The 25,314-nt window shown below is 43.7% G+C and overlaps 1 protein-coding gene across 1 annotated transcript in view; it reads left to right on the top strand.

Moving 5' to 3' along the window:
• PEBP4 (phosphatidylethanolamine binding protein 4) overlaps nucleotides 1-12,825 on the top strand; it is a 263,686-nt gene extending 250,861 nt beyond the window's left edge. The window contains exon 7 of the mRNA XM_031950890.1: nucleotides 12,514-12,825. Within this exon, the coding sequence (XP_031806750.1) occupies nucleotides 12,514-12,596 (83 nt within the window). The 3' untranslated portion in view covers nucleotides 12,597-12,825. The remainder of the gene's footprint in view (nucleotides 1-12,513) is intronic.
• The last annotated feature ends 12,489 nt before the right edge of the window (nucleotides 12,826-25,314 follow it).

Below are 25,314 nucleotides of genomic sequence, written 5' to 3'. Positions count from 1 at the left end.
TTATCCCACAGGGTTAGTGTGAAGCTCAAATAGGATTTGTAAAAGCACTTAACACAGTGTCTGGCACATAATTGGTACAATAAATGCTTATTCCCTTTCCCTGATTCTAGAATTTGTGCTCTTGAGAATCTTTATTTGTGCACTTGTCATCTTTTATTTAGACACTTCTTGAAGATCTTCACCAGTCTTTTCTCCCCCTATAGTGTCTAGTGCTGTGTTCATGTCCACAAACATACATACTTACATACACATACACACACACACACACACACACACACACCCTTTCTCATTCATAGACTCACACACATTCTCACACCCACACATCTATATAAACATACACAGCCCCCATGTACTTCCTCAGCCAACTCTGAGATTCTGCAACTCTTTTAGGAGCTTGAAAAAACATCCTCATGAATGAAAGTTTCCCTCATTGCCATCCTCAACCTCCCTGACCTCAAGGCAAAGTGATGGAAGGGACCCAAGTAAATAACCACAATTCACACATTGAGGACTTTGTCAAGAGTTTTCTCAGTAAGCATTCCATAGGATCCTCACAAACCCCACAAGATGGATTGAATAGGTGTCATGATTTCCATTTGACAGATAAGGAAACCACATCCCAGAGAAACTGCACCTGACCCAGGGTCACTTCCGCTGAGCCCAGCTGTCAAAAATAAATCCATTCCCCTTCCCCTTTCTTAGCCCTCCTCCTCACCCCAAAGAGCCAGTGAGGCTTCCCCAAGGTGAGGATTAAAGAGACCAGAGGGAGGCCTAACTGCCCCCAAAGCTCCTCCCTCCCTGACCAAAGGCTGAAATCAGCCCTGTAAAATTGCCCCCCTCAGCCAAAGGGGCTGGCAGAAGTCCCAGAGAGAAAACCCAAACAAGAGGGGAAAAGCCGTTTATGGTACATCGAGAAGAGCCCGGGAGTGGGGGGATGAAGGTGTGTGACCTTAGACAGGCCATTCTGGGTCTCTGCCTCCTCCTTAATGAAATGAGGATGTTGGACTAGATGGTGTGTGAGGCCCCTTTCAGTTCTGATCCTCCCTTCCCTAGGAGCCCCACTTTACACAACCCTGAATTTGGCCCGGACGCTGTTGTATCCATCCTCTGACAATGAAATAGGAAGGATGGGCTGAAACTTGTCAGACACTGAAGTGTATCTCTGAGTGGCTAAGCTGAAGGCCTGAGGGTATAATAGGTGAATAAGACAAGGGTCATTGGGAAGAAGGTGACCGAACTGTATTTTAGAAATGAAATTTCGAAGCATAAAAGTCACACACACTGTACACACACACGCACACACACACACACACACACACACACACACACACACTTTATTTTCTTAAAATGGGAGCTCTTCCCCAAATTGCTGTAGGGCTTGGTGGCAGAGAAGCCTCCCCGGAGTTTCTGATTGCCAGTCCCCTCTGCTCTCTCAGACCCCTTTGTGTAAATGCAGGTTTTGGGGGGAGGCTCGGGGAGCCTGTGCCGACGACCCCCCACGAGGCCCCAGCACCGCCCTGAGTCAGTTCTGAACACTTATGCAAGGGATCTCTCTTGCTTGGACAGGCACCACCCATCTGGCCGAGCTGGTAAAACTGGGGGCTTGGCAGCGCCCCAGCTGGGGCCTTTCTAGGGCAATTCTCAGATGGACACCTTAGCCTTGTCCCATTCCCAGAACACCCTGGACCAGCCAGTGTGTCCTTATTCAAAGTAGTAAGTAAGAAATCATGGGGGAAAAAAACCTTACAGATAATAATAATATCCCAAGCTCCCCGAAACCTTCCAACCCCCACGAGCAGACGTCTTGCCAGAACTGTTTACAGGAAGTGCAGTGAGCCAGCAGTCACCTCACTGGAGGCCCGGGCTCCTCCTCTCAGGAACTGCATGACCCCTGGGTTCTCTTACAGCTCTGACTGACATCACTCACTCATGTGGCAAGCACTCATTCCCCAGTAGTGGCCCATTGGTCAGGACCACAGCATCTGTCTTCAAGGGGCTTACAGTCTGATGGGAGTAAGGCACAAAGACAAATTAATCCTTGTGAGAACATAAAAAGCGTCTAAGAGCAACACACAGTGCTATGAGATGAGGGAGAGATTGGGCGACGAGGAAGGCTTCAGAGTGGACATAGCATCCCAAGGGCTACAAGTCTCCCTTGCTGCTCTTCCCAAAGAGAGGGGCCAATGGTGGTCCAAAGGGTGCACTAAGCAGGAAGACCACCTGCATCCACACCTAGTTAGCCGCCTCCTCAGGGGAGAGCTTCCGCTAACCCCACCAGGCCCGTAGATGCTCTCTCCAGAACCAGCTCCTGGTTCTCCCCGCCAGGGTCCTCTGGGCCTTTGGGCAACTCTGCCTGAAATGGGAGGGAATGGGGGGGTTCCCCCGGGGGGGGATCTAAATCTTCACATCCTAACTCTTCTCCTCCCGCTAAAGTCAAAGTTAGCTTCTCCACTCCAAGATTCCCCCACTCAGCAAATAATCTCCAGGCGTAATTGAATGTGGTGGAACGGGGGCTTTTCAGCTTCAGAGTGGAAATCTCTGGATGTCATTTAATGGCATAAAAAATAAAAGGCTCAGGCCTCCCGCCTACCAGCACCAGGATATCATTAATCTCAGTAGAAAAGCATCAGCGCTCCTATCACCGCCAGCCAGCCCTGCCAACGAGCCAGACAAATTACAGACTTAAGCCAGGATCCTGGCGGGACTGTTATTAGGCTGGAGTTGATTTTTTTTTTTTTTTTTTTTGCAGGCCACTGTCCCTGATGGGAGGCAGTAGAGCAGTGGTCTAGGAGGTACATGGGAAAGCAGTGAGTGGGAACAGCATGGCTCCCAGGCTCACCAGCTGCAGAGTAAAGAGGGCTGGGTGGAGTTCTATCAGTCAGACCAAAAGCTGCCCCACCTGGAGATGGCAGGAGCCAGTAGGCCCAAGGAGAATTCTAGGGAGAGCCAGCTGGACTTCCCACTAAGTCTATCTGTGGTCCCATTCCCCCTTATTCCTCCAGCAGACCAGAAATAAAATAATGGTCGACATTAGTCACTGATGTTGAAAATGTTCAAAGTACATGTTAAGCAGGTACCCCAAGAATCGTGTCCACTTTACAGAGAAGGAAAGCAAGGGTCAGAAAGGCTGCATGGATTACTTAATCCCAGCTGCCTCCTCACCATGGCCCTCTTCTCAAACCATTTCCATCCTACTGGAAACTTGGATTCCATTCCTGGATCCCCTGACTCTGATAGCAGAGTTTTCCCCTTATCTTGCAATGGGCCAGACCTCTCTGTATCCTCACCAAACCCCCAACCAGGTACCCTTCTTCCTTCCTCCTCCTCTTCTTTTCCAGGTTCCCTTTATATGTCATGTAGAATGCGAGTTCTTTAAGGGCAGAGACTGCCTTATATGCGTATCCCCAGTACTTAGCACAATGCCTGGCATATAATAAGTTCTATTTATCTGGTACTCAACTAATAAGTGCCAGAATCATGATTCAAACTCAGGTTTCCAAGTGTAGAAGTCTTTCCTTTACACTCCACCACAGTCCGGGTAGATGAGGAGGAGGGAAGAACAGCAAAAGGTATGAGGCCATCACTCACTTGTAACTCAAAGTGACTTCAGGAAAAAAGACTTCCTAGCAATTAGCACTTAGTGGGATGAGCTGACTTGGGAGGTACTAGCTCCCCCTTCACTGCAGGTTTTAAATGGACTTGTCTGGATGTCACAGAAGAAATCATTGTACAGAGAAACAGAAATCAAAAGACCTAGAACTGGACGAGATCTCATAAACAACCTAGTCCCACCCTCTCACTTTACATATAAGGAAATTGAGGACACTGGAAGGTAAAGGGATTTGCCTAAAATCAAACAGAAACTCAGTATCAGAAGTAAGATTTGAATCCATTTCCTATGATTCCAGAATTAGTGTTCTTTCCATTGTTGGGCTAGATGTCCTCCAAAATTCCTTCAGACTTTGAGATTTAATGGGAAGGGAAAAGATTCAAGAGATATTTCAGAAACAGAATAGGGAAGGTAGACAACTGATTGTGGAAGGCTGGGGCAATAACTTCAGGGTTGCAAGCCTGGGTGACTAATAAATGTTCAATGCTATTAACAAAAGAGAGTTTTAGAGAGGATTGGGGCAACCAATTTTGGAAATGTTGGAAGTATCATGAGTATTATTACTCCATTTATAATCTCCTGACATGTTGTATGTGTCTATGTGGGGTGTGTGTGTGTGTGTGTGTGTGTGTGTGTGTGTGCTGCCTGTAGCAATGTCTCCCAAGCATTAGAATGGTGAGGTTGGGGCCAAGATTAGAAATGGTGAGAAATCAAGACTAGAACTACGGATTTGGAAATGATCTGCATAGAAATTGACCATCGGAGGAGATGATTGCCAAGGAGTTGGTGCAGAGAGATAAGGAAAGAGTGCTAAAAATTGGGGGGATACTCACACTTCAGGGATGGGACCAAGACAAACTAGTGAAGAACTGAGAAGAGAATCCATGATAATGCAGGAGTCAAGGCAGCCAAAGAACAAGAGAAATTATCAGTATCTTGGAGTGAGTGTTCAATGGTGGAGGTGCTGTAGAAAAGTCCAGGAGGATGGTCCAAAATGGCCATTGGATTTTGGTGTTGAAGAGATTGTTAATAACCTTAAAGAAATTCAGAAGAGGGATTGAGGATGGAAGACAAATTTAAAAACACTAAGGAATGTATGAGTGAGGAACAAATAGAAACAACAGTGGAAACTATTCTTCCTAGAAATTTGACAATTAAGGAGCAAAGAAGGTAGGTGGAGAGGGTATCCACATCAAGGGAAGCCTTTTGTTTTTTGTTTTTTTAATTGGAAAGATCTGAATGGTGAAGGACCTTAAAGCCCATGCTACATGAGGATCATTTTGAGGAGAGCAGGATATTTAGCCAGGAGAGGAGAAGACTCAGATTTGAAAAAGTGTCCTATGGGAGAGAAATTAGACTTGTTCTTCTTGACCCCAGAGAATAGAACTTAGGGGGAAGGGAAGGAGGTAATAGGTAAAGAGAAATTTTCAAAGACCTAAATGTAATACTTGGTGAATGGGAAAACTTTCTAATAATTACATCTATCTGAAATAGAATAGGCAGCTTAGACAGGTGATGAGTTCTCCTTCACTGGAGGTGTTTGAATTAAGGCTAAGTGGCTATTTGTGTTGTAGCAGAGATGCTTTTTCCATTGTGGACTGTGAATGTGTCTTTGACAAAGAGTCAGGCGCCAATAAAACATGAGAGAGATTATTGATCTAAAAAGGTCATGGAGAAGATGGAGATGAATTAAGGTCAAGATCACATGTGAAAATTGGGAATGGGAAGGTCATCTCGAGGAGAGGGAAGGACATTGAGAAATTTTGAGATGTGGAAGAGGGGCAATAAAGGATTTATGGGATGGTTTTCATCTTTTGAGGCATTGCTGAAAGTAAGATAGGAAAGAGTTATCCCTGGACACTTATAGGAGACTAGAGAAGAACAATACCTGTAGTGAGTATGATTGGGAATCAATAAGAATTGAACAAAAGGATTGCAGTGCACCAGTGAGAGCTCAATTAACATTAAACAAAATGAATTTCCAGTGGCCTCAGTACAAGTCTTTAATTTCTTCCTATGACCAAGTTAGGAAGTCTGGGGATTAGCAGGGTGAGAATGATGCAAGGTCAAGAAGGGAGGAATTTACTAGCACCTGTCATATAAATAGGCAAGAACAGGAGGATCTTTGGGGAGCCATGGGCTGAATGCCAGCCCCCTCCCCGCCCAATATCCTGGGACTGCTAAGCAGACTTACTGCTGCCCTTCTTCACCTAGCAAGGTACAAAGCACCATCCCAGAAAGCAATGCATGTATCAGGCATCTCCTCCTTGTTTCTCCCTTTCAGTCAGAATGAAACCATAGGTTTTGATTGGACCCTCTGGAGTTTCACTCTCACAAAAACCCAGGAAGAGCCCACCTTGGCAGGCTTCTGTGTATAAGCTCCACATGGCACAGACAGCTGACTCCACTCCAGCTTGTGGAAAGAGGCTGATCCATACATAGTGGGACTCTTCTCAGAGCAGTAACCACAAAGAAACCACAGTCCTCTGGCTTCTTGCTTGAAACACCCTCAGCCCCCTCACCAAGGGTCTGACTCACTCCTCTTCCTTTTAGATCTTTCAGAGGAAGAGAAGGGTGCCACAGGAAGAGAGACAGACAGAGAGATAGAGACAGAGAGAGACAGGAGAGAGAGAAACAGAGAAAGAGACAGAGACAGAGAAGAGAGACACAGAGACAGAGAGACAGAGATAGACAGAGACAGAGAAGGAGACAGGAAGGGATGGGGGGAAGGAAAAGGAGGAGGAGAGGGAAAGAGAGAGATAAAGATGAGAGAGACAGAGTCAAAAACAGAGAGAGAAAAGAGACATGTAGAAGGGGAGGGAGAGACAGAGATGAAAAGGGAAAGGAAGAAGGAGGAGAGAAAGAGAGAGAGAGAGAGAGAGAGAGAGAGAAAGAGAGAGAGAGAGAGAGAGAGAGAGAGAGAGAGAGAGAGAGAGAGAGAGAGAGAGAGAGAGAAGCAGCATCCCAATAGAATCAGAGAGGAGGTGACTAGGATATGGATATATCTGCTTCCAAGAGTAGAACTTGAAGATAGAGCCCACTCTTAAATATTTGCCAACGAAAACCAAGCATAGTGTTTCTGGAGAAGGACATGGCTAGAGTAGGATGCGAGCTGCTGGGAGCCATGAGACCCCAAGGTGGCCCCCTGAGATCTGGAAGGAAGGAAGTTCTCAGGGGTGTAGGGGATTTCTCTTTGTCATCATCTTCTGTCAGGTTCACATGCCCACCGTCCATTACCTTCCTTCCTCACTGCTCTTGTTCCCCTGGAACACAGTCTAACAGATTACAATTCCTGGTGAATTTGGAGGAGAAAAGAATGATCCAAGTTTTGGTTAAGTGGAATCTTTTTCCAGGAAAAAGAACACTGATCTCTTGTAGTCAGTAGAAACCAGACTCTAATCCTGCCTCTGACACTTAGTAGCTTGGGTGACCCTGGGCAAGTCACTTAATTTGTCTGCCTCAGTTCATAAATGGGGATCATAATAGCCCCTGCATTCCAGGCTTGTGAGGATGGAGTGAGGCACTATCTGTAAAGCACTTAGCACAGTGTCTGACACATAGTGCTATATAAATGCATATTTTCTTCCTCTTCCTTATAAAGCCTTAGATTTAGTAGGCACTCAATAAATGCTTACTAAATTGCTGTAGATTGAAAGAGGAAGAGGAAAAGATGCCATAGCCACACTTGAGATAGAGAACATGATGATAATCGACCGCAGAGGGGAAAAGGAGGAGCTAATTAATTCATTTTGCTTCTGCTTTCTCTTCCAAGAAGAATGATCTTCAAACTGGGATATATAAAACAAAGGTTAGCAAGATATTGATTATCCCAGACATTGAGGAGTGCATGGTAAGAGTGCTTCTACCCACCCTCAATGAATTTAGGACATGAGACCTCCATGGACATCAATGTACTACGAAAACAAACAAAAAAACCTGGATAGACATGATTGCTGAGCCACAGAGAGGTGACGTAAGCTGCTCAGAAAGGTCATTTCCCCCTACCTGTGTATTACCTACATAGATAATAATTGGTAGCCTTAGGATTTGGACCTAGGTTCTTGGATTTCAAATTCCAATACTTCTCCTGCCCTAATCCATTAGAACTCTGAGAAGGGCACAGGTTATGATACTGCTCACAAAAGCTCTTTTATTTAGGATTTTCAAATAATTGTCCAATATAATGAACAAGATAGGAAATTTGTTCCATTACTCAAGATTTAATGGAATTTGACCCCAAAATTTTAAATATCCATTTTAAAAAAGAAGAACCTTATTTTCTGGCCTTGAAGACAATAACTACCATGTATCCCTTAAGTCTAAATTTCTTCAGGCAAAATATCTCTAGTTTCTTCAAGTAGCTCTTTATGTGGCATGGTTTGGAGACCTCTGACCATCCTGGTTCCCCAGTGCTACATGCTTTCCAATTTAATTTCCTTTTGAAAATGAGCCACTTGGATCCAAAGGCAGTATTCTAGATGTGATCTGACCAGGACAACATAACATCAGGATTGTTACCTCCTTTCCTAGTGCACACTTCCCTATTCATTGTCTTATTAATTTTTTTAGCTGTCACGTCACACTGTTGATTCATACTGAGCTTGTGGTCTACTAAAATCTTCAGGACTTTTTCACATGACCAATAGTTACTCAGTGACTCTGTACAACTGATTTTTTTGAACTCGGCTCCGTTATACTTCCTCTCATTAGATTTCTTCCATCACTCTAGCCTGTCAGGGTCTCTTTGCTTCCTGACTCTATGATTGAATAGATTTACTCTCTTTCCAGCTCTGGGTCATCTACAAATTTTAAAAAGCATTTCATCTACATCCTCATTCAGGAGAAAAAATATTTAAGAGAAAAGATTCAAGCCGAGATTCCTGGGACATTTCATTAGATTGGATTCAATTTATTAATCACCATTCTTTATGTCCAGTCCTTCAATTGGTATCTAACCTCTATAATGTAGTCCAGAAGTGTCATACATCTAGCCCACAATATTCCTGACTGAAGTGGGAAGGGGATTAAAATGTAATTGGAAAATATTTGACAAAATAAATTTAAAATGCAGTAAAGCACATTTAAGAGCTAAATCAATATGCAGCCAGCAGGGATCCTAGTATATGGATTAGTGCTTCTCCCCTCCCCTTCTCTGTTCTTCCCCTTTCCCACCCTCCCCCATTCCCCATTTCTATTTGAGCTTGACACCACTGATCTAGCCCAGATAACTTTATCATCTCCTCAAAGATATTATGGAGTTTATCTCAGCTTTGCCAAAATACAGATATAACTTGCCTATCTCATTCTCCTGGTCCAGTAGTTTCCAACCCTTTAAAAAAAAAAAAAAAGGAAGTGAAGTTAACTTGGAAGGACCAGTTCATGCTAACTTTTACTGATTAATACTTTCCATTTTGCATTGACAAAGTATCCTTGTAACCGATTCCAGAATTTTGCCAGCAATGGCCAAGTCATGTCTTTTCATTTTTCTCCCCATCACATGAGAAGCTTGCGCTAGGTGGCCTCTGAAGTCCTGGCCTCTGAAGTCCTTTCTAGATCTACCAGTATAATCCCACGGTTTGAAGGACTGCCATGTGAAAGGGGGAATCAATTTTTCCTGCTTTGCCACAGAGACCAGAATAAGGATGATGGGCAGCAGTTGGAGCATACCTGTCCCAGGTGTCAGAGAAGAGATGCTTGTCTTATTTGGCTTGGATTAAGTGACCCCCAAAGGGCATAGTCCTGGCTTCGGTGTTAACTAGGTAAAGAGCCTATACCAGAGAAGCTGGGGGCCGGCAAGGACTCCACATTAGTCAAAGCCAGCCTGCCTCCCTCCTTGGATGGAGAGGGAGGTGCTTCTCTATTCTGTGGGTCAGTCCATCCCTTATCAGATGGAAAAAGCAAAACCTGAATAAAATGAGGGGCTCCAAGAAACCCCTTTAATTGTCATTCTTATCCCCAACCCTCAAAAGATGAGACTTAGCCATTTTACTCATTCTTTGGACTTAAGCCATATTTCTCTCAGCTGTCTCCTCCTTTCTTTGCCCCTGAAGGCCTCTTCTCCCATTGATGAGTTTCTTCAGGAACCCGAATTTTGAGGAAGGCCCTGGCCAAACATTTGGAACCTCCCTACCAAGCCCCCTGGAGCTGAGACCTCCCACCTACCTGCTTTTAGGCTCCATTTTATGTATTTCCTCCCCTATTAGACTGAAAGCTCCTTGTAGGCAGAGACTGTATTTCCTTTTATTTTTATATCCAGCACTTAGCTTGGTTTCTGGCACATAATAAGTACTTATTCAATGCTTGCCGACTTAATTTTGCTCCCCCAAAATAAGCAGCAGGCACACTATGATTTGAAGGACCCTAAGGACTACCTCTTCCCAAATATATATGTGTGTATTGTATACATTATATGAATATAAAATACATATAAGATATATTTTTGTGTATATATAATATATATATATCCCATTGATGCCTGACATTCTTCCATTAGGGACGCATTTCTTTGAATTAAGCTTTGCTCTCTCCCAGAGGGCCTTACTTAAAATATAAATGTCCCTATGAAGCATAACATCTCAAAATGCTAAGGCTTTAATGTGAGTGACAGCCCCTGATTCTTTTAGGGAGGGAGAGGGGGAGAAGAAAGGGAGGGAGGGAGGAAAAAAGAACTCTTAACACTAGGGAGGGAAAGGCAATACTAAAAAGTCACCAAAGATAAAACTCCTTTGACTGCCTCTACAATTTTACCCAGGAGGTGCACTGCCTCCTGGGGCTGATTATATCCTTGGAGTGCCTTGGCTCTGGGGAGTACTAGCCAGAACATAACTAAGTAGGAGTTCTTTAAAAGCAGGCTATCTCCCTTCTTCTCTTTGTATTCCCATTGGCACAATATTTTATACATTTAAAAAAAAAAAAAGCTTTTCATTCATTTGCTCATTTCCTTTTCCTTTCCTTTCTTTCTGGAAGCAATGGGCCTTAAGTAACTTGCCTAGGACCCTAGTGCGTGTCTTGAGACCAGATTTGAATTCAGGTCCTTCTGACTTCAGGACCAATGCACTATGCCACCTAAATGCTCTTCATTCACTTATTTTAAGGGACACTGTATTCATAATAACCTGTGTAGCATATAGAACAAGTATTTTCATCCCCATTTTACAGATGAAGGGAGACTTTAACTTTCCTAAACTCACAAGCTATTTAAGCATTGCAGCCAAGATTTGAATCCTATTGCTTCAGACTCCAACTTTCCAATTTTTTGCCATATTCCCCCATTACTTCTCCAGGAAATTAGCCTTGGGCACTCCCTGAGAGGCTGGCTGGGCAAATGCAAACCTGGCAATGCCCCCAGGTAAGTTGAAAGGACTATAAATGCCTAAGGTGGACCTTTGGGCTGGAGATAGATCTTCCAACATCCTTCCTTTTTATTATTCCATTCTTAAAATGATCAAATCACCATTTTTCTCAATTGAATATTTATTGAGAACGCTGTGATTTAAGGGATTCTAAGGAGCTCTGGTTATATCTCCTCCTCAGAAATGTTCAACAACAGATGCCTAAAATTCCACAATTAGAAATCCATTCCTTGGGTTAAACATTTCTCTACCCCCAAGGGCCTCTTTTAAGATGCAAGGTCTCCTGAGTGAAGGATCTCATTTAATTAAATTCATTTCCACAAATGTGGATTAAGGGCCTCCTGCACACAAGCCACTGAGTTCTGAGCCACAAAGACAAAAATGTAGCAATCCCTGTTTGTATCCCAGTGGAGGAATACAGCAGTACACAAGTAAGCAAGGACAAAGTATGTACAAAGTGATTTCAAGAGAGAATGCTAATATTTGGGGGATCAGGACCCGGGATTCAATTCTAGGAATCAGAGCCCCCACCAGACAGGAGGGCTGTACACAGAACAAAGACAAAAGAAGGAATGTCTCCACGGAAAAGTTAGTAAACCAGATGGCCCAGAGAAGAGAGAAGGTAAAGAGCGTAAAGAGCTCTGGAAAGGTAAAAGGGAAACAGTTTGGGGAGCAAACTAAATACTAGATTGTGGGGTTTGTATTTCCTCCAGGAAGCAATAGGGCTAACATTGAGGACCTCACCACTTCCCTTCCTGTGTCATGTTCTGCCCCCTCTCTCCCTCGGCCCCTTTTTATTTATTCTGGCAATTCCCTCTTCTCCCAGGCCTTACCTACCAAAAAAAAAATCTTCCTCCTCTAAGACTCTTCCCTTGCCCTCTGGCTCTGCCTCAATTTCCCTAGCAGGCACCAATATTGGAACCCCTTAACCTCCATTTCTCAACCTTCAGTAATTTTTTCATGCCCAACAAAATTCTGAGACAGTCTGTCATGCCTCGGCATTGCCATTAACCTTGAAGTATCCTGCCTGATCTGCCCCACCAGCAAATATTACATTATATGTATATTTGTTAGTTGGTGGTAGATTTTTTTCCTTCTTTTTGGGAGGTAAGATGGGAGAGCAGCAAGAAAGATGGATCAGAGGGTCAAGCCGAGGCTTCTCAGACTCAGAAGCCGGAGTAGCCAAATATGGAGACAGGAAGATATCAAGATCTTGTTCCAGGATCCAGTGGGTTTATAGATGAACCTTAAATTTACTCCCAGTCTGCAATAGTTCCAGGCACCAAGACCTCTCGGAATTTTATCTGATAAAACCGGATCTATGGACTGTGAGAGAATGAGGGAATAGGGTAGAGGCTATATAGGATTAGGTTATTCCCCTTTCCTCCACCCTCACTGCCCCCACCCCAGTGATCTTTCCTGCAAACAATTAAATGATCAGTCCTTCCTCATGCATCCTATTAAATGAGTACCTGATAGTTCGTTCCCCTTCTAACGACAAAGGATCGACCATGGACATCACTTCCTTACTTCTCTTATTTTTCTTTTCAGGTTCCTGGGCCATGAATGACTTCATAAAGCATTTCCACCTGGGCCATCCTGTGGCCGCCACCCAATTCCTCACCCAGAACTAGCATGGTTTTTTAGCTAGACCTACTAGCCACTGGAGAGAGCTGCCAATGACCAGGGACAGAACCAGGCCTTTCTTCCAAGCTCTGTGCCGAAGGTACCAGCTCTTTGCCCAGTCACTCTTTCCCCCTACAAGGTCATCTCAAGCTTGTTGAAAAACTTCAGGCTGTGGCCTCTGGATTTGGAATCTCCTTGTCACCCCATCAAAAATAAAAATGACATCCTAAATTGCCATCTGGTTGGATCTGTTGGCTTCTGTTCATTCTTCTTACCCTAATCGGGAAAAAGTCGATGAGAGAAAATAGACTTGGAGGTTGTCTCCAAGGTGTGAGGGGGAATCAAGGGGGTGCTAAGCTGGAGAACAGGAGATCTACTTTTTAATTCTGTCTTTGTCGTTAACTTTAACTTGATCTGACTTCTCGAGCAAGTCACTCGCCTTCTTTTGGACCTCAGCTTTCTCACTTTTAAAATGAGGGGGTTCAATTAAATCAGGGGTTCTTGTGTTCTAGCAGTAGCCTCACAATCCCCTCTGGAGAGAGTAGAAGGAAAGGCTGAATTTCAGTTAGAGGTTTCTGAAAAAAGAAAGATTTTTTTCCTCCCCCTTTAGGACACTTTAGGGGTTCAAGGACCGCAGGTGAAGAACTTCTAAAGTGGACGGCTTTCAGTTTGGGTACTGTATGGTTTCACGAACCTAATTAATCAGCCACACCCTCCCTTCCACTTAACACTCCTCCAGAGGCTTTCCCCTCGGAGTCCCTGAGGCTTAGCTACCCTACAGAGTGTGACTCATAACCTAGAAAAAAAAAGTCACTTAGGTTCTCTCCCCCTGCACCTTCTTGGTCTCCCACTGGCCGTCCCCCTTCAGCTCCTCATCCTTGCCTCATTTGTCCTCCACAAGTTCACATTTTCCATGGCCACCCCATCCCCAACCTTGGCCAGTCTTAAGGATGATGTTAATTGAGTGCTTTGAGATCATGAGAGGAAAGGCACTGCCCCAGAACGCAGGGCCATCCCCTTCCCACCACACAGCACCGTGGCCCTGCCAGCCTCTGGCCAGCTCCTAACCCGGCTGCTGCCGCTCGCTGGACAGGCCTAAAAACGTCCCCCAGGGCTCCAGAGGGAGGTAGCCCACAACTGCTCAGAGTCCGCAGCTCTCTTCCGAGTCCCTTCTGACTCCGCCGCTGTGGGATTACTGCATTTGAGACCAAGCCGGGGGCCAAGAGGAAATACGGGTGGTGAAATCGGGTCCCACAGTTCCTCCTCCCCCCCCCACCCCCCAGCCCAGCAATCTGAGTTAAAAAAAGCAAAAGGAAGTGACCGTTTACAATGTCATGGAAGGCAGCCGCAATGGGGACTGTTTTAGTGTGTCAACATCTCCCTCCACATCATTCTCCACCCCCCTTCCCTCCACCCCCTCCTCCCAACACCAGGGTGTTTTTTGGCTGCTGGGTGAGTGCCAAGAGAAATAAGAGAGGCTAAACTTCCTAGGGCTGCACCAGATCCAGACACAGACAGATTCCCCCCTGATTCTCTTCCTTCTTTGTGGTGAGGGTGTTTATTTGGGGGTGGGGTGGATCGGATGTTTATCCTTCAAGGAAATTATTGACTTTCTTTGCCTTTTTTTCATTGGTTTCTCCCCACTCCACCCCCCATTCTCCCTTGTATTCTGGAGTTTTCTATCAGTTTTAGAAGAAAGCTCCTATCCCATTTTGCACTCTACCCTTAAATATATAGATACATATATTTTTACATATATTAATAATAAGAGAAACTGCTCTATGTGTGTACTCTGTGACTGGCTAAGCCACACCCTTCTGGAGAGCCCCAGGGAGAAGAATGGCATACCTGATCTGCTGTGGATTTCTTTGGAAAAATTCACCTCAGCCTCAGCTTTCCTACATAAAGTCCCTCCCCCCAGACTTTCTCTGTATCTTCCTCCTCTAGGAGTAAGAATGTGAGAGATACAAATTGCTTTGAGATCCCCAATAATAGATCTACTGAAAAGAAATATAGGAAAATGTCCCTGGACCTGGGAAAAGGTGATGATGACCACTTGGGAGAAGTGCCAGCTATCTACTGGGAAACAGACATGCACCCTTTGGACTACTTATAGCAAACCCAGCTCCCTCCCCTTACATCCCAGATAGAGTGAGAGAGAAAATGGATGGTAGGAGTCAAATGTTGTGCATCTCCCCTCCTTGACCTATCGTGATCCCGGGGCCCCCTTGGTAATGGCAAGGATTGCCCAGAAGAGAGCTTCCCCATCACTGTCTCCCAGGCAAGATCCATCCTTTAGCCAGATTCTGCCAATTACTCCTTGGTCTTCTATACCCATCCGATTCTTCCCTGAGAAAACCATTGCTTTGAGCTAATTACTCTTTGGGAGGATGAAGGGAGGGAGAGAGAAAGAGAAAGAGAAAGAGAGAGAGAGAGAGAGAGGACAAGAAGGAGGAGGAGGAGATAGAGAAAGAGGCAGACAAGAAATAGAGAAGAAGAAAGGAGAAAAAGGAAGAGGAGGAAGAGAAAAAGAGGAGAGGAAAGGGGAGAGGGAAAGGGGAGGGGAAAAGGGAGGAGGGAGGGTAAGAGGGAAGGAAAAGGAGACAGAAACAGAGAGACAGAGAAAGATACAGACAAGAAATAGAGAAGAAGAAAGGAGGAGTAAAATAAAAGGAGGAGGAGATGGAGAAAAAAAGAAAGGAAAGAGGAGGAGGAGAGGGAGGGGGAGAAAAAATGAGGGAGAAGGAAGGAAAAGAGAAAGAGGGAAGGAAAAGGAGAGAGAGAGAAAGGGAGGGAAGGAGAAAAGGAGAGGGAGAGAGAGAGGCAGGCAGAGGGAGAAGGAGAGGGAGAGGGAAAAAGAACAAGTCACCTTGGAAAACTTCCATATAAAAACAATAATAATGATGATGACTCCAGGTACAAGAGGGAAGAAGGCCTGGTATGCACACTAAAGTTCCACTGAATTTCCAATGAGCTGTCAGCACCACACCTGTTTTTCCTTGCCCTTTGGGGTGGGGTCTATTCAAATGTGTTTGTGGTGTGTTTGTGGTGTGTGTGTGTGTGTGTGTGTGTGTGTGTGTGCCTGCCTGCCTGCCTGCCTGCCTGCCTGTCCTAGGAGGATCAAGGAGGATAAGGACTAAAGCCTGAGAAGCTATTGATTCTTTGGAAATAGCACTTAAGGTCGGAGAAATGGGTTCAAACCCTGCTCTCCTATTTACTGCCTTGTGACTTTGGACAAGTCTATTCATCTCTGAGAAACTTGATTCCATTAGACAATTAAACTGTACCTATTATGGGCAACACACTGCTCCAGGCATCGAAGATACAAAAAACAAAACTGTCCTTGTCCTCAAAGTTAATAATCTACTGGGGGCGGGGGAGTGGGAGTAAGGGGAGAGGTAGAGGGAGGGGGAGGAAAAGGGAGACTGTATATGAAAATAAAGGTGGTTCATGGAAAGTTTAGGAGGGAAGAAGCACTAATAATTGGGAAGATAGAGAAGATTTCATGGCTGAGCCTTGAAGGAAGACTCAGTTTCCCCATATTCGGGAGGATTGGACTAAATGTGCTCTAAGATCCTTCCCAGCTGCAGATCTTTTGACTCCGATTTAGCAGCAAAAGGCAGAAATCTCCAGCAAATAATGTCGTGGAATTGGGGTGATGGGCAGAGACTTGGGGGCTCTAGATGGACTCCCCCAGTTTCAATGAATTCTACCCAGCATCCCACTCCCCAAGTCAGATGAGGCAATGGAGTCTTGGATCTACAAAGATCTACAGTTCCTTAGCAACTAACAAGCAACTCCCTATAAAGACAAAAGACCCTTAGATCAGAATTCTCCCTTCCCCCAGCCCCTCTGGGGATGTGATCCACGGCTTAAGAGTGGGGTGAGGGGTTGTTTCCCTAGTCTCCCCCCTTCCAGGATAAGGAGGAGCTGGCTCTGGGCCCACCTAGGAGGAGGCTGTCCTGATATTACCTGAAATTATCCGGTCCACACCGGCCCCTTTCATCCTGGCATCTCAAACAGTCACTAATTAACTTTCCCATTTACACACCTGCAGGCACGGGCAGGCGAAGTCTCTCTCGGTGTGTGTGTCTCTGTCTTTGTCTCTCTCTCTCTCTCTCTCTCTCTCTCTCTCTCTCTCTCTCTCTCTCTCTCTCTCCATCTCACTCTGTTTCTTTCGCTCTGTCTCCCTGTCTCTCTTTCTCTAGTCTGTCTCTGTCTCTGTTTCTTACACATACATACCCCAAATATCTCTTCTCTGCCCTACTAAGAGGCTCATAATCACCATGTTACAGACTAGGAAGCTGAGGCTGAGAAGAAAAACTGATTACTTGACAGAAGGATTGAGAATAAAACTAAGGGGCTGAAGATGAAGACTCCACAATTACTGAAGTACAATGGAAAAAACAAAAACTCGTAGCTATTAAGAGATTGATACACACACACACACAGTTACCTTAAGCCAATGGTCCATTAAGACATAAACATTGTGGGGAGTGGGGAAGCGAGTAGGAAAAGAAAGGAATAGGTGAAAAAAGAAAGTAGAATGGAAGACTTACTAGAATGGCTTGGTAGAAGCAGTCTGGCTGGAATCTGGAATAGGAGTTTTGAATCTCAGCTAGTTCAATACACTAGAACCTGGGGGGTGGGTCCTTTTTCTTCTCAGGGCCTGAGTATTCTCATCTATGAGACAAATGCAGTTGAACCAAACCATCTCTGTGATCTTTTTCAATTCTAAAATCTGATTGTCCTAAGAGTACCAACTCCTTTAGCTAACTGAGAACTCTGGGATCTTGGCCCTCCATCCTATGGACCTCAGCTTCTTTGTGAAATGAAGGGGCTGGGGCTTCTAATGTCAGCTCTAAGACAAATTCTATGAGATGCATCAGTTGGGAGTGAGTAGTTACTGTGCCACTTTGGTCTTCCACAGTCCACTATCTCCAGATGCCCAATCTACCTAAGAGGTAGGGAGACCCCAGGGTGAAACAGGGACTCACAGTGTACTGTTTGTATCATGAAAATGAATTGAGAATCTTTGGCTTTAACAATCTCATTACAGAAAAATCCCACTTAGGAGGCCACATCATATAGTATAGATTTGGAAGTAAATTCCAGTTCTTTGTTGGGAATCAGCCCAAAAGGAGGTCTATCACCCTAATATGCTTTAAGAGGAGTGTTGAGGAATGGGGCTGAGAGTCCCAAGGGTCTCCCATTTGATATCTAATGGTTTATTTAATAATTGAACTGTATTCAAATTGACAGGATTTTTTTCATAGACAAGTCTATGCATTTTATTTTTTTCCATGCATATTTTTTTTATTTTAATAGCTTTTTATTTACAAGTTATATGCATGGGTAATTTTACAGCATTGACAACTGCCAAACCTTTTGTTCCAAATTGACAAGATTTTTAAGTGGCCACTAAAGCCAATGCTTAATGTTGGCTTTAAGTAATAGAGGTATCATTTGGATTCATATCAAAGCTTTCTAAAATGGCAATAGTACACAAATGTGTCTTTTTCTAGTATCCAAACTTGCTGTGGCTCTGTCTTCACCAAGAAACAGAACTATGTAGCTCTTTAAAGCTGCTAGTTTCCCAAAATAAAAGGGTCCTCCATCTGTATCTCAGTTACCTGTAGCCAGAATTTTCCTTTGGTTAGGGTAAAAATGAGGAAGAACAAGATGACCTTTTTTTCCTCTCTAGAATATCAACTCCCTGACCAGGAGACATTGGATTAAATAAAGGAAGAGGAGCTAGGGCTATTTGCCAGGGGTCTGCTGAGCCTTTCAGAAGCTTACTTTTCTACTAGACCATCTTGATTCCCACCCCCACCCCCCACTTTGGTAAGCCTACCATACTTAGCTCTAACTCATAAAGTGAAAGTGGAAGCCTCAAAAACAGCAAGTTAAGTGTGCATTTCCTTCAGTAGCAATATGAAACACACCCATCAATTGTGAAGTCCGGAAGTATATATTGCAAAGGCCATAAATAGACCCAGATATGCTGGCATTTCTGCACACATACTAGAGGCCTTGAATGCATTCATTCTTTCTTGTACTCATAGACTTTTGCACACAGTAGGCTCATGATAAATGGTTATTGAATGATTATATGCTGAGGACTTTTTATGTGCTAGGCACTGATATAGTCACCCATTGGTGAAAGGAGAAAAGACGGTCATAAGAGTTCATAGATCATAGAGTTAGAGCTAGAAGAGATCTCAGAGTTTAACAAACCCCTTCATTATACAGATGAGGAAACTGAGGCTGGAGGCGTCGAGCAGTTAGCTTCAAAGTTACACAGTGTGTGGCAGAGATGGTATTTGATTCCATGCTCTCTGACTCCAAAGCCAAAGTATTTCATACAAGGCCGTATCAAAGATCTTCCTTCAGAAAGAGTTGCAAAAAGGGATGGAGGTTCCTCTAGGCTCAAGGAAGATTTCCTAGCAGAGGGGGCCCTTGAAGTGAAACTTAGAGAATAGGTGGAATTTGGGGAAAGGAATGAGGAGAGTATGTCCCAAATAGGAAAGTGTCAGTAAAAACTTGGGGGAGGTTATCTGGAAGGAAGCAGTGACTACACATATATTCCTTTGCCAGACCCCTAGAAAGAGTCCAAACAAAGATACAAGCGATGCATACTCATACATACTGAGATCCAATGCCACAGGAATCATAGGATTTTTGAGCCAAAAGCTACTTTAGAAATTATTTAATCCAATTCACTAATTTTACAAAGAATCAACATGGCACAGAGGCTATGGAACTGGATTAGGAGTCAGAAAATCTGGAATATTGAAATCCTACCTCAGACACTAACTGCAGAAAATGACAGAATTTCTCTATAGTTTCCTCAAATGTGAAAATCGTGCAAGAGTAGGATTCAAATGGCCTCTAAGGTCCTTTCTGAATTAAATCCACAATTCTAGGAAGAATGCTGATTTTGGAGTCATCGGACCTGAGTTTTAATCATCAGGAGCTATGACAAGTCATTTAATCCATTTGGGGTTGTTTCCCCATCTGTAAAAATGAAGGAGTTGAACTAAACAACCTTTAGGTCTCTTCTATATGTGTGATCCTAAGTGACCTGTGTCAAATCCCACATGAAAGGCAGAATCAGGTCTTTTGACTTCAAATCCAGTGTCCCTTTCACAACACCATCTTGTGCCCCTCAAACACCTATTCTGAGGTGTCACACACGGACATGGCACACGCTGGGGACACATACACAGAATACATATTGCAAATTCAGCAGCCCACGCAAAATCCCAGGGTTTTTACACCATTATGCAAATACGGTACAGCATACGGTACAACATACAGCATCCCTCAGCTCTCTAGGCATCCATGCAAACTGTCTACACGTTGTTCCATACAGTGTGGGGTACCCCTTGTATATGAAAACGATACCCGTTAAAAGAGAGGCAAGAGGCCACTTGTGGAGAAATCGAGAGGAGTGCGCAGTCCCGTGGAATCTTAAACACAATTGCTCACTCTGCCTGTCCGGTCCACTGCCCGTTCCCTCTCCTTGGGGCCAGTTGCCTCGCTGAGCGCAGGCTGTGGGGATCTGAGCAGATGGAAACTGGGAAACTTATCTTCTATCTTCCCCTTTCCACTGATAGGCAATGGCAAGATCCTGTCCCCTTCCCCCACCCCTTTCGGCCCCATCTCCAGCCGAGGCCAGGGAAGAAAAGGAGAAGCTGAGACTGAAAGTGGCGCGTCGGGCTTGCTAAATCGGTCCCCGGTGGAGGGGAAACGCGTCAGGTCCTGGGGGAAGTGGCTGAGTCCGGGCCAGCCGCAGGGCCCCGAGCTTGGGCTTCAATGGAACAAAAGTCCCTCAAATAGATCTGACGCTTTGTTTTCGAGCCCAAAATATCCTGTGGCGCCCGCCCCAAGTGTGGCTGAGGGAGGGAAGTGGGGCTAGGTCCCGCCGGGGTGAGTCCGAATTTCCATTGAGGCTACTTTTTCTTTTGCTCGAGGTCAGGAAGAAGCCTCGGTCTCTACCCAGAATGCCGGGATAGGTGAATGGGTGAGGAGAGAATAGGAAATACGGTTCTGAGATTTGGGGATCAGCCCAGCACCTCAATTTGTCCATCTACTCCGCGCTCCCCTATTTCGGAACCCTTCCTCAATCACACTTTGTGTAGCTCTAAGGTGCCCCGTCCTCCAGGAGGAAAGTTAGGGGGAAGAACTTCTGTCCCCTCTAGGGGAAAAGAGATAATTCATGCAAAGAGCGGTCACTCATTCAACCAACATTTATTGTTTAGCTAAGCGTTGGGAATACCCTCCCCCCCCCAAAAAAAAAAAAAAAAACCAGCCACAAATCAATCCCAGCTTTCAAAAAGTATAGTGGAAGGAGGACTAAGGTACCCAGAGCCGCATCAGGTGGCTTTAGCCAGCATCCCTACCTTGTCCCTTTCCCCTTCCTTATTCTCCCCACCTCATTCCCCCACACGAGTCCTGACACAGACATCTGTGTCTTCCCCCCACGCTTCTTCCTTAGTTCGGGGAAAGTAGCTTCTGCCGCTCCGTCTGAGGGGTCACTCCAGTTCACAGTTGAGCCTCTCAGTCTATCTTGCTCCTCAAGTCAGGTTTTGAAGTCCGTGGGTTCCGGTATCAGGCGGGTAGAGTTGAGGGTGATTGTCTAGGGTCACAGAGGCTCGGAGGAAATGATTTGGGTTTCCCTTAGGTAAAAAAGTGAAGAAGGGCTTTCTAATGCTTTTATAAGACTTTTAGGGTTCCACGGTTTCATTGTTAAGAGCTCGTCTCTACAGAGCAGTAGTCATAAAATTTCTTCTGCGTAGAAAGATTTGATTCTTACATCAATCTTATTAAGTGTTTTACAGAGAGTCTGGGCGTTCAAATAAGTCAGGGTCACCCAGCTAGGTAGTATCAGAAGTTGGACTCTAATAGCAGTCTGCTTTTCTCTTCCCCTCCATCCATCTCATCAGCCTTCCTGGAGCAATGCAGACTGCATCTTTCCCTGCCTCCTCTTTCTGTCATTGTTAAATCCTTCCATAGAGCTATTTAAACTGGGGGTGAAATGCCAAAGAAATAAGAGCGGGTTCCACAAAGGAAATTATCCATTATGCAGAAAGCTTCACTCTCTCTAGTTTCTTTTTTCCTGAGGTAATTGGGGTTAAGTGACTTGCCCAAGGGTCACTCAGCTAGGAAATATTAAGTGTCTGAGGTTAGATTTGAACTCAGGTCCTCCTGACTTCAGGGCTGGTGCTCTATTAACTGCACCACCTAACTGCCCTCTAGTTTCTTTAAATAGAGAGCACCTCAAGAGCATTTTAAATGTGATTCTGTCGCCAAAAATTCAGGGTAGTATTTGGAGTGTGAGAACCAGCCTTCTGTTTCTGCTAATTAGTGCCTGTGTGACCCTGATCCAATCTCTTAACCCCACCAATAGAGTCTTCCTATCTATAAATGACCAGTTTTTGGACTAGGTGACCCTTTCCACTTTAACATTCTATTCCCCTATGTGATTTTTTTTCCTTATTTAGAACCTATTGTAATTGTACTAGGGAATATAGGGTAAGGTCACGGGAAGGGAATGTTTAAAAAAATTAAATTTTTAATGTTATTTTATGAATGTTAAAATATTTCTTAAAAAATCAAACCCCTCTCGCATATAAGAAGACTGTGCCCAGATGATGGTAAGTGATTTGACCAAGATATTCTGGTAGCAGGTGCTGGCATTCTGGTTTTAACACCTGTTCTTCTGAATCCAAATCTTATGTTCGATAGATCTTTTGAAAGCATCTTTTATGTTCAAGGTTATGTTCAAGGTTGGGAGGGCAGGGGAGAAAAACAAATAAGACCTGGTCCCTGCTTTCACTGGGTTTAATTGTTGGTGGAGAAATAAAACAGGGATTTGAATAACTTATAGAAGGTAGAATGTGACAAAGGCATAAGAGACAGAGAACATTGAGGGAAGAAAGAAAAAGCAATAGCAACAGCATTTGGTGAGAATCCCAAAAGGCTTCAAATATGTAAATATACCACAGCAATAATGTCATAGATTTTTAGAAGCAGTATAGTGCAGTTTGATATTAGAAATGGACTTAGAAGATCTGGGTTTAAATGTCAACTCTGATACTAGTTTTGTGACTATGGTTAAGTTGTTTTGCCTCAGTTTCCTTATCTGTAAAATATAAATCATAAGTATTATCTTTCTGTTGTTTTTAAAAATGAGAATCCAATTCGATTGTGTCAAGCACTGTGCTAGACACAGAGGATACCCAGACAAAATTAAAGATATCCTGTCTTCATGGAGTTTATGTTCCACCAGGAGGAATCAAGATAAGTTTCAGTTCTTCATTGTATTGAAAATGTCTGTGAATACAGCCTCCACACATAGAGCTCATGACACCTGTATGTTTTGGTGCACCTTAGCAGCCAGTTTTCATGAGTTTGTATGGCCCAAAATTTCATCACTAGGCAATCAATCTGGAATTAAGTCTCTCCAACCTTAGCTAGGCAAATTTTACCACCATACTTGGATGTAAAACTCATGTTGGCAGGGCCTGAACTTCAACTGGCATAGTCTTTGGGCAACCAAGGTCACCTCCCTGCCATAAGAAAAGATCGGAAATGGACTTTAGTGGGCAAAACAAGAATGCTGAGTGATTGGAAGGGCAAAAACTTGGCAGGGAAGGAATTAGAATGGTAAAGCCTACTGTCTTCAGAAGAAAGTCCCAGAATTTTCAATATAGGTTTCAGAATAAGGCAAAGTGGTTGACATAGGGAGGTTAAGAGGATTCTCTCCCCATCCTCACCATCGATTCTGCATCTGCTGATAGCCCAAGTTTTCCTGTGGCTGTCCATTCACAATTTGTTCAAAAAACCACCTATTCTGGTTCCATGAATTGAGAGCCCTCCAAAAACCCCTATGATCTTAATGTCTTCTACTATAGCATCCTTTAAGAATTGATCTAAGATTTTGAAAAACCTGGAGAGAAACCTGAAATCATAGGAAATAAGACTCCATTTGGAATATGAACTCAAAATGGGAAACTGTATCAGGGAAAAACTGGGATCAAGAGTGAAATAAACAGAATGAAAGATAAGACATCTGGGGAACAAGTTTCTCAGGGAATCTAACAGCAAATCTGCTTTATCCATAAGGCTGAGCTGTTAAAGCTCTGAAACTGGGCTTCAGTTCAGATGAAAACTGGGGGCCTCATGATGATATTTACCTTCTTTAATTACTGACCTAATGAAAAATCCCCACAAGGACTACCAGTATGATGAGGAAACTAAAAGGCATTTTGGTGCTGTCAGTGACTCATGATGAATATGAATATAGGTGCTGTTGAGTTCCCCTGGGGACAGAGACCTGGGGCAAAGGGCTCCTGGCTTCTTTTTTCCCAGCTTTGTGATTAGTTTCTGTGGTCAATCCATAAACAGTAAGCAACCAAACAGGAGGAGCCACCTCATCTTTCTTGATTCAATTTCCTACTAAAAACAGGGATGATATTAACAATATATGGGGTTTCAAAGAGTTATAAAACTGTGCATACCCTTTGACCCAGCAATATCACTACAAGATCTGTATCCCAAAGATATCAAAGAAAAGGAAAAAATAATCTATATAGTTTCAGACAAAACCTAGGAAGACTTAACATGAATTGATGCAAAGTAAAGTGAACAGAACCAGGAAAACACTGTACACAGTAATGGTAATATTGTTTGATGTTCAACTGTGAATGACTTAGCTACTCTAAACAATGCAACGATCTAAGACAATTCTGAAGGACCTATGATGAAAAATGTTATCCACCTCCAGAGAAAGCTAATGTCTAATTGAAGATCAATACACTCTATCTTTTTTCTAGTCCATGTTTTCTTTTGCAATACAGCTAATATGGAAATATGTTTTGTATGACTTTATATGTACAATCTATATAAAATTGCTTGCCTTAAGGAAGGGGTCAAGGAAAGAGGGAAAGAATTTGGAACTCAAAATTTTAAAAGATGAATGTTATATATGTAACATATACTTTAACATATTTAACATGTATTGGTCAACCTGCCATCTGGGGGAGGGGATGGGGGGAAGGAGGGGAAAAATTGGAACAAAAGATTTTGCAGTCGTCAATGCTGAAAAATTATCCATGCATATATCTTGCAAATAAAAAGCTAAGAAAAAAAGATGAATTTTAATTTTTACATGAAATTGAAAAAATTAAAACTTAAAAATCATCTTTAAAAAACACAATATATGGGGCTTTATTTGGTGCTTTTGGAATCGTTGGAATAGGTGAAGGCAACCCATGTGTCAAGTAGAAACAGAACTGAGTGGCTCAGAAAGCCTTGGCTAGATTATGAGTTCAGATTTTGGAATTTGATTCTGGAACTTTGCCATCATAACTAGGAAGAAGAGCTTCCCAAGGGCAGCTCATACTATATGCCAGGTGATCAATGACCAGTACACCTCTAGGTGGGTCAACTACCTAACCCTCCACCAGGAGTTTGTGAAAAGTCCTCAACTACGTCCAAACTCATATGGATTTCTCTGCCCCCAAAGCCTCAGTTATGTCTCTCAACCTCACTCATCTTCTGAATTAGCAACAGGAGGTACTCTTGCTGTAAACAAAATGGATTTGGAGGATTTTGGAAAGACCATGGGGCCTGCTTTTTTAACTCTCCACAAAATAAGTACACTTCAAATTTATATAGCCTTTTCAAAGGCAATCCCAATAGACTTTGGATAGAAAATGC

Source organism: Sarcophilus harrisii, chromosome 2 (genome assembly GCF_902635505.1).
Source record: "Sarcophilus harrisii chromosome 2, mSarHar1.11, whole genome shotgun sequence".
Taxonomy (NCBI): domain Eukaryota; kingdom Metazoa; phylum Chordata; class Mammalia; order Dasyuromorphia; family Dasyuridae; genus Sarcophilus; species Sarcophilus harrisii.
Note: the sequence above shows the minus strand (reverse complement) of the source record. Positions and strands in the feature narration are given on the sequence as shown.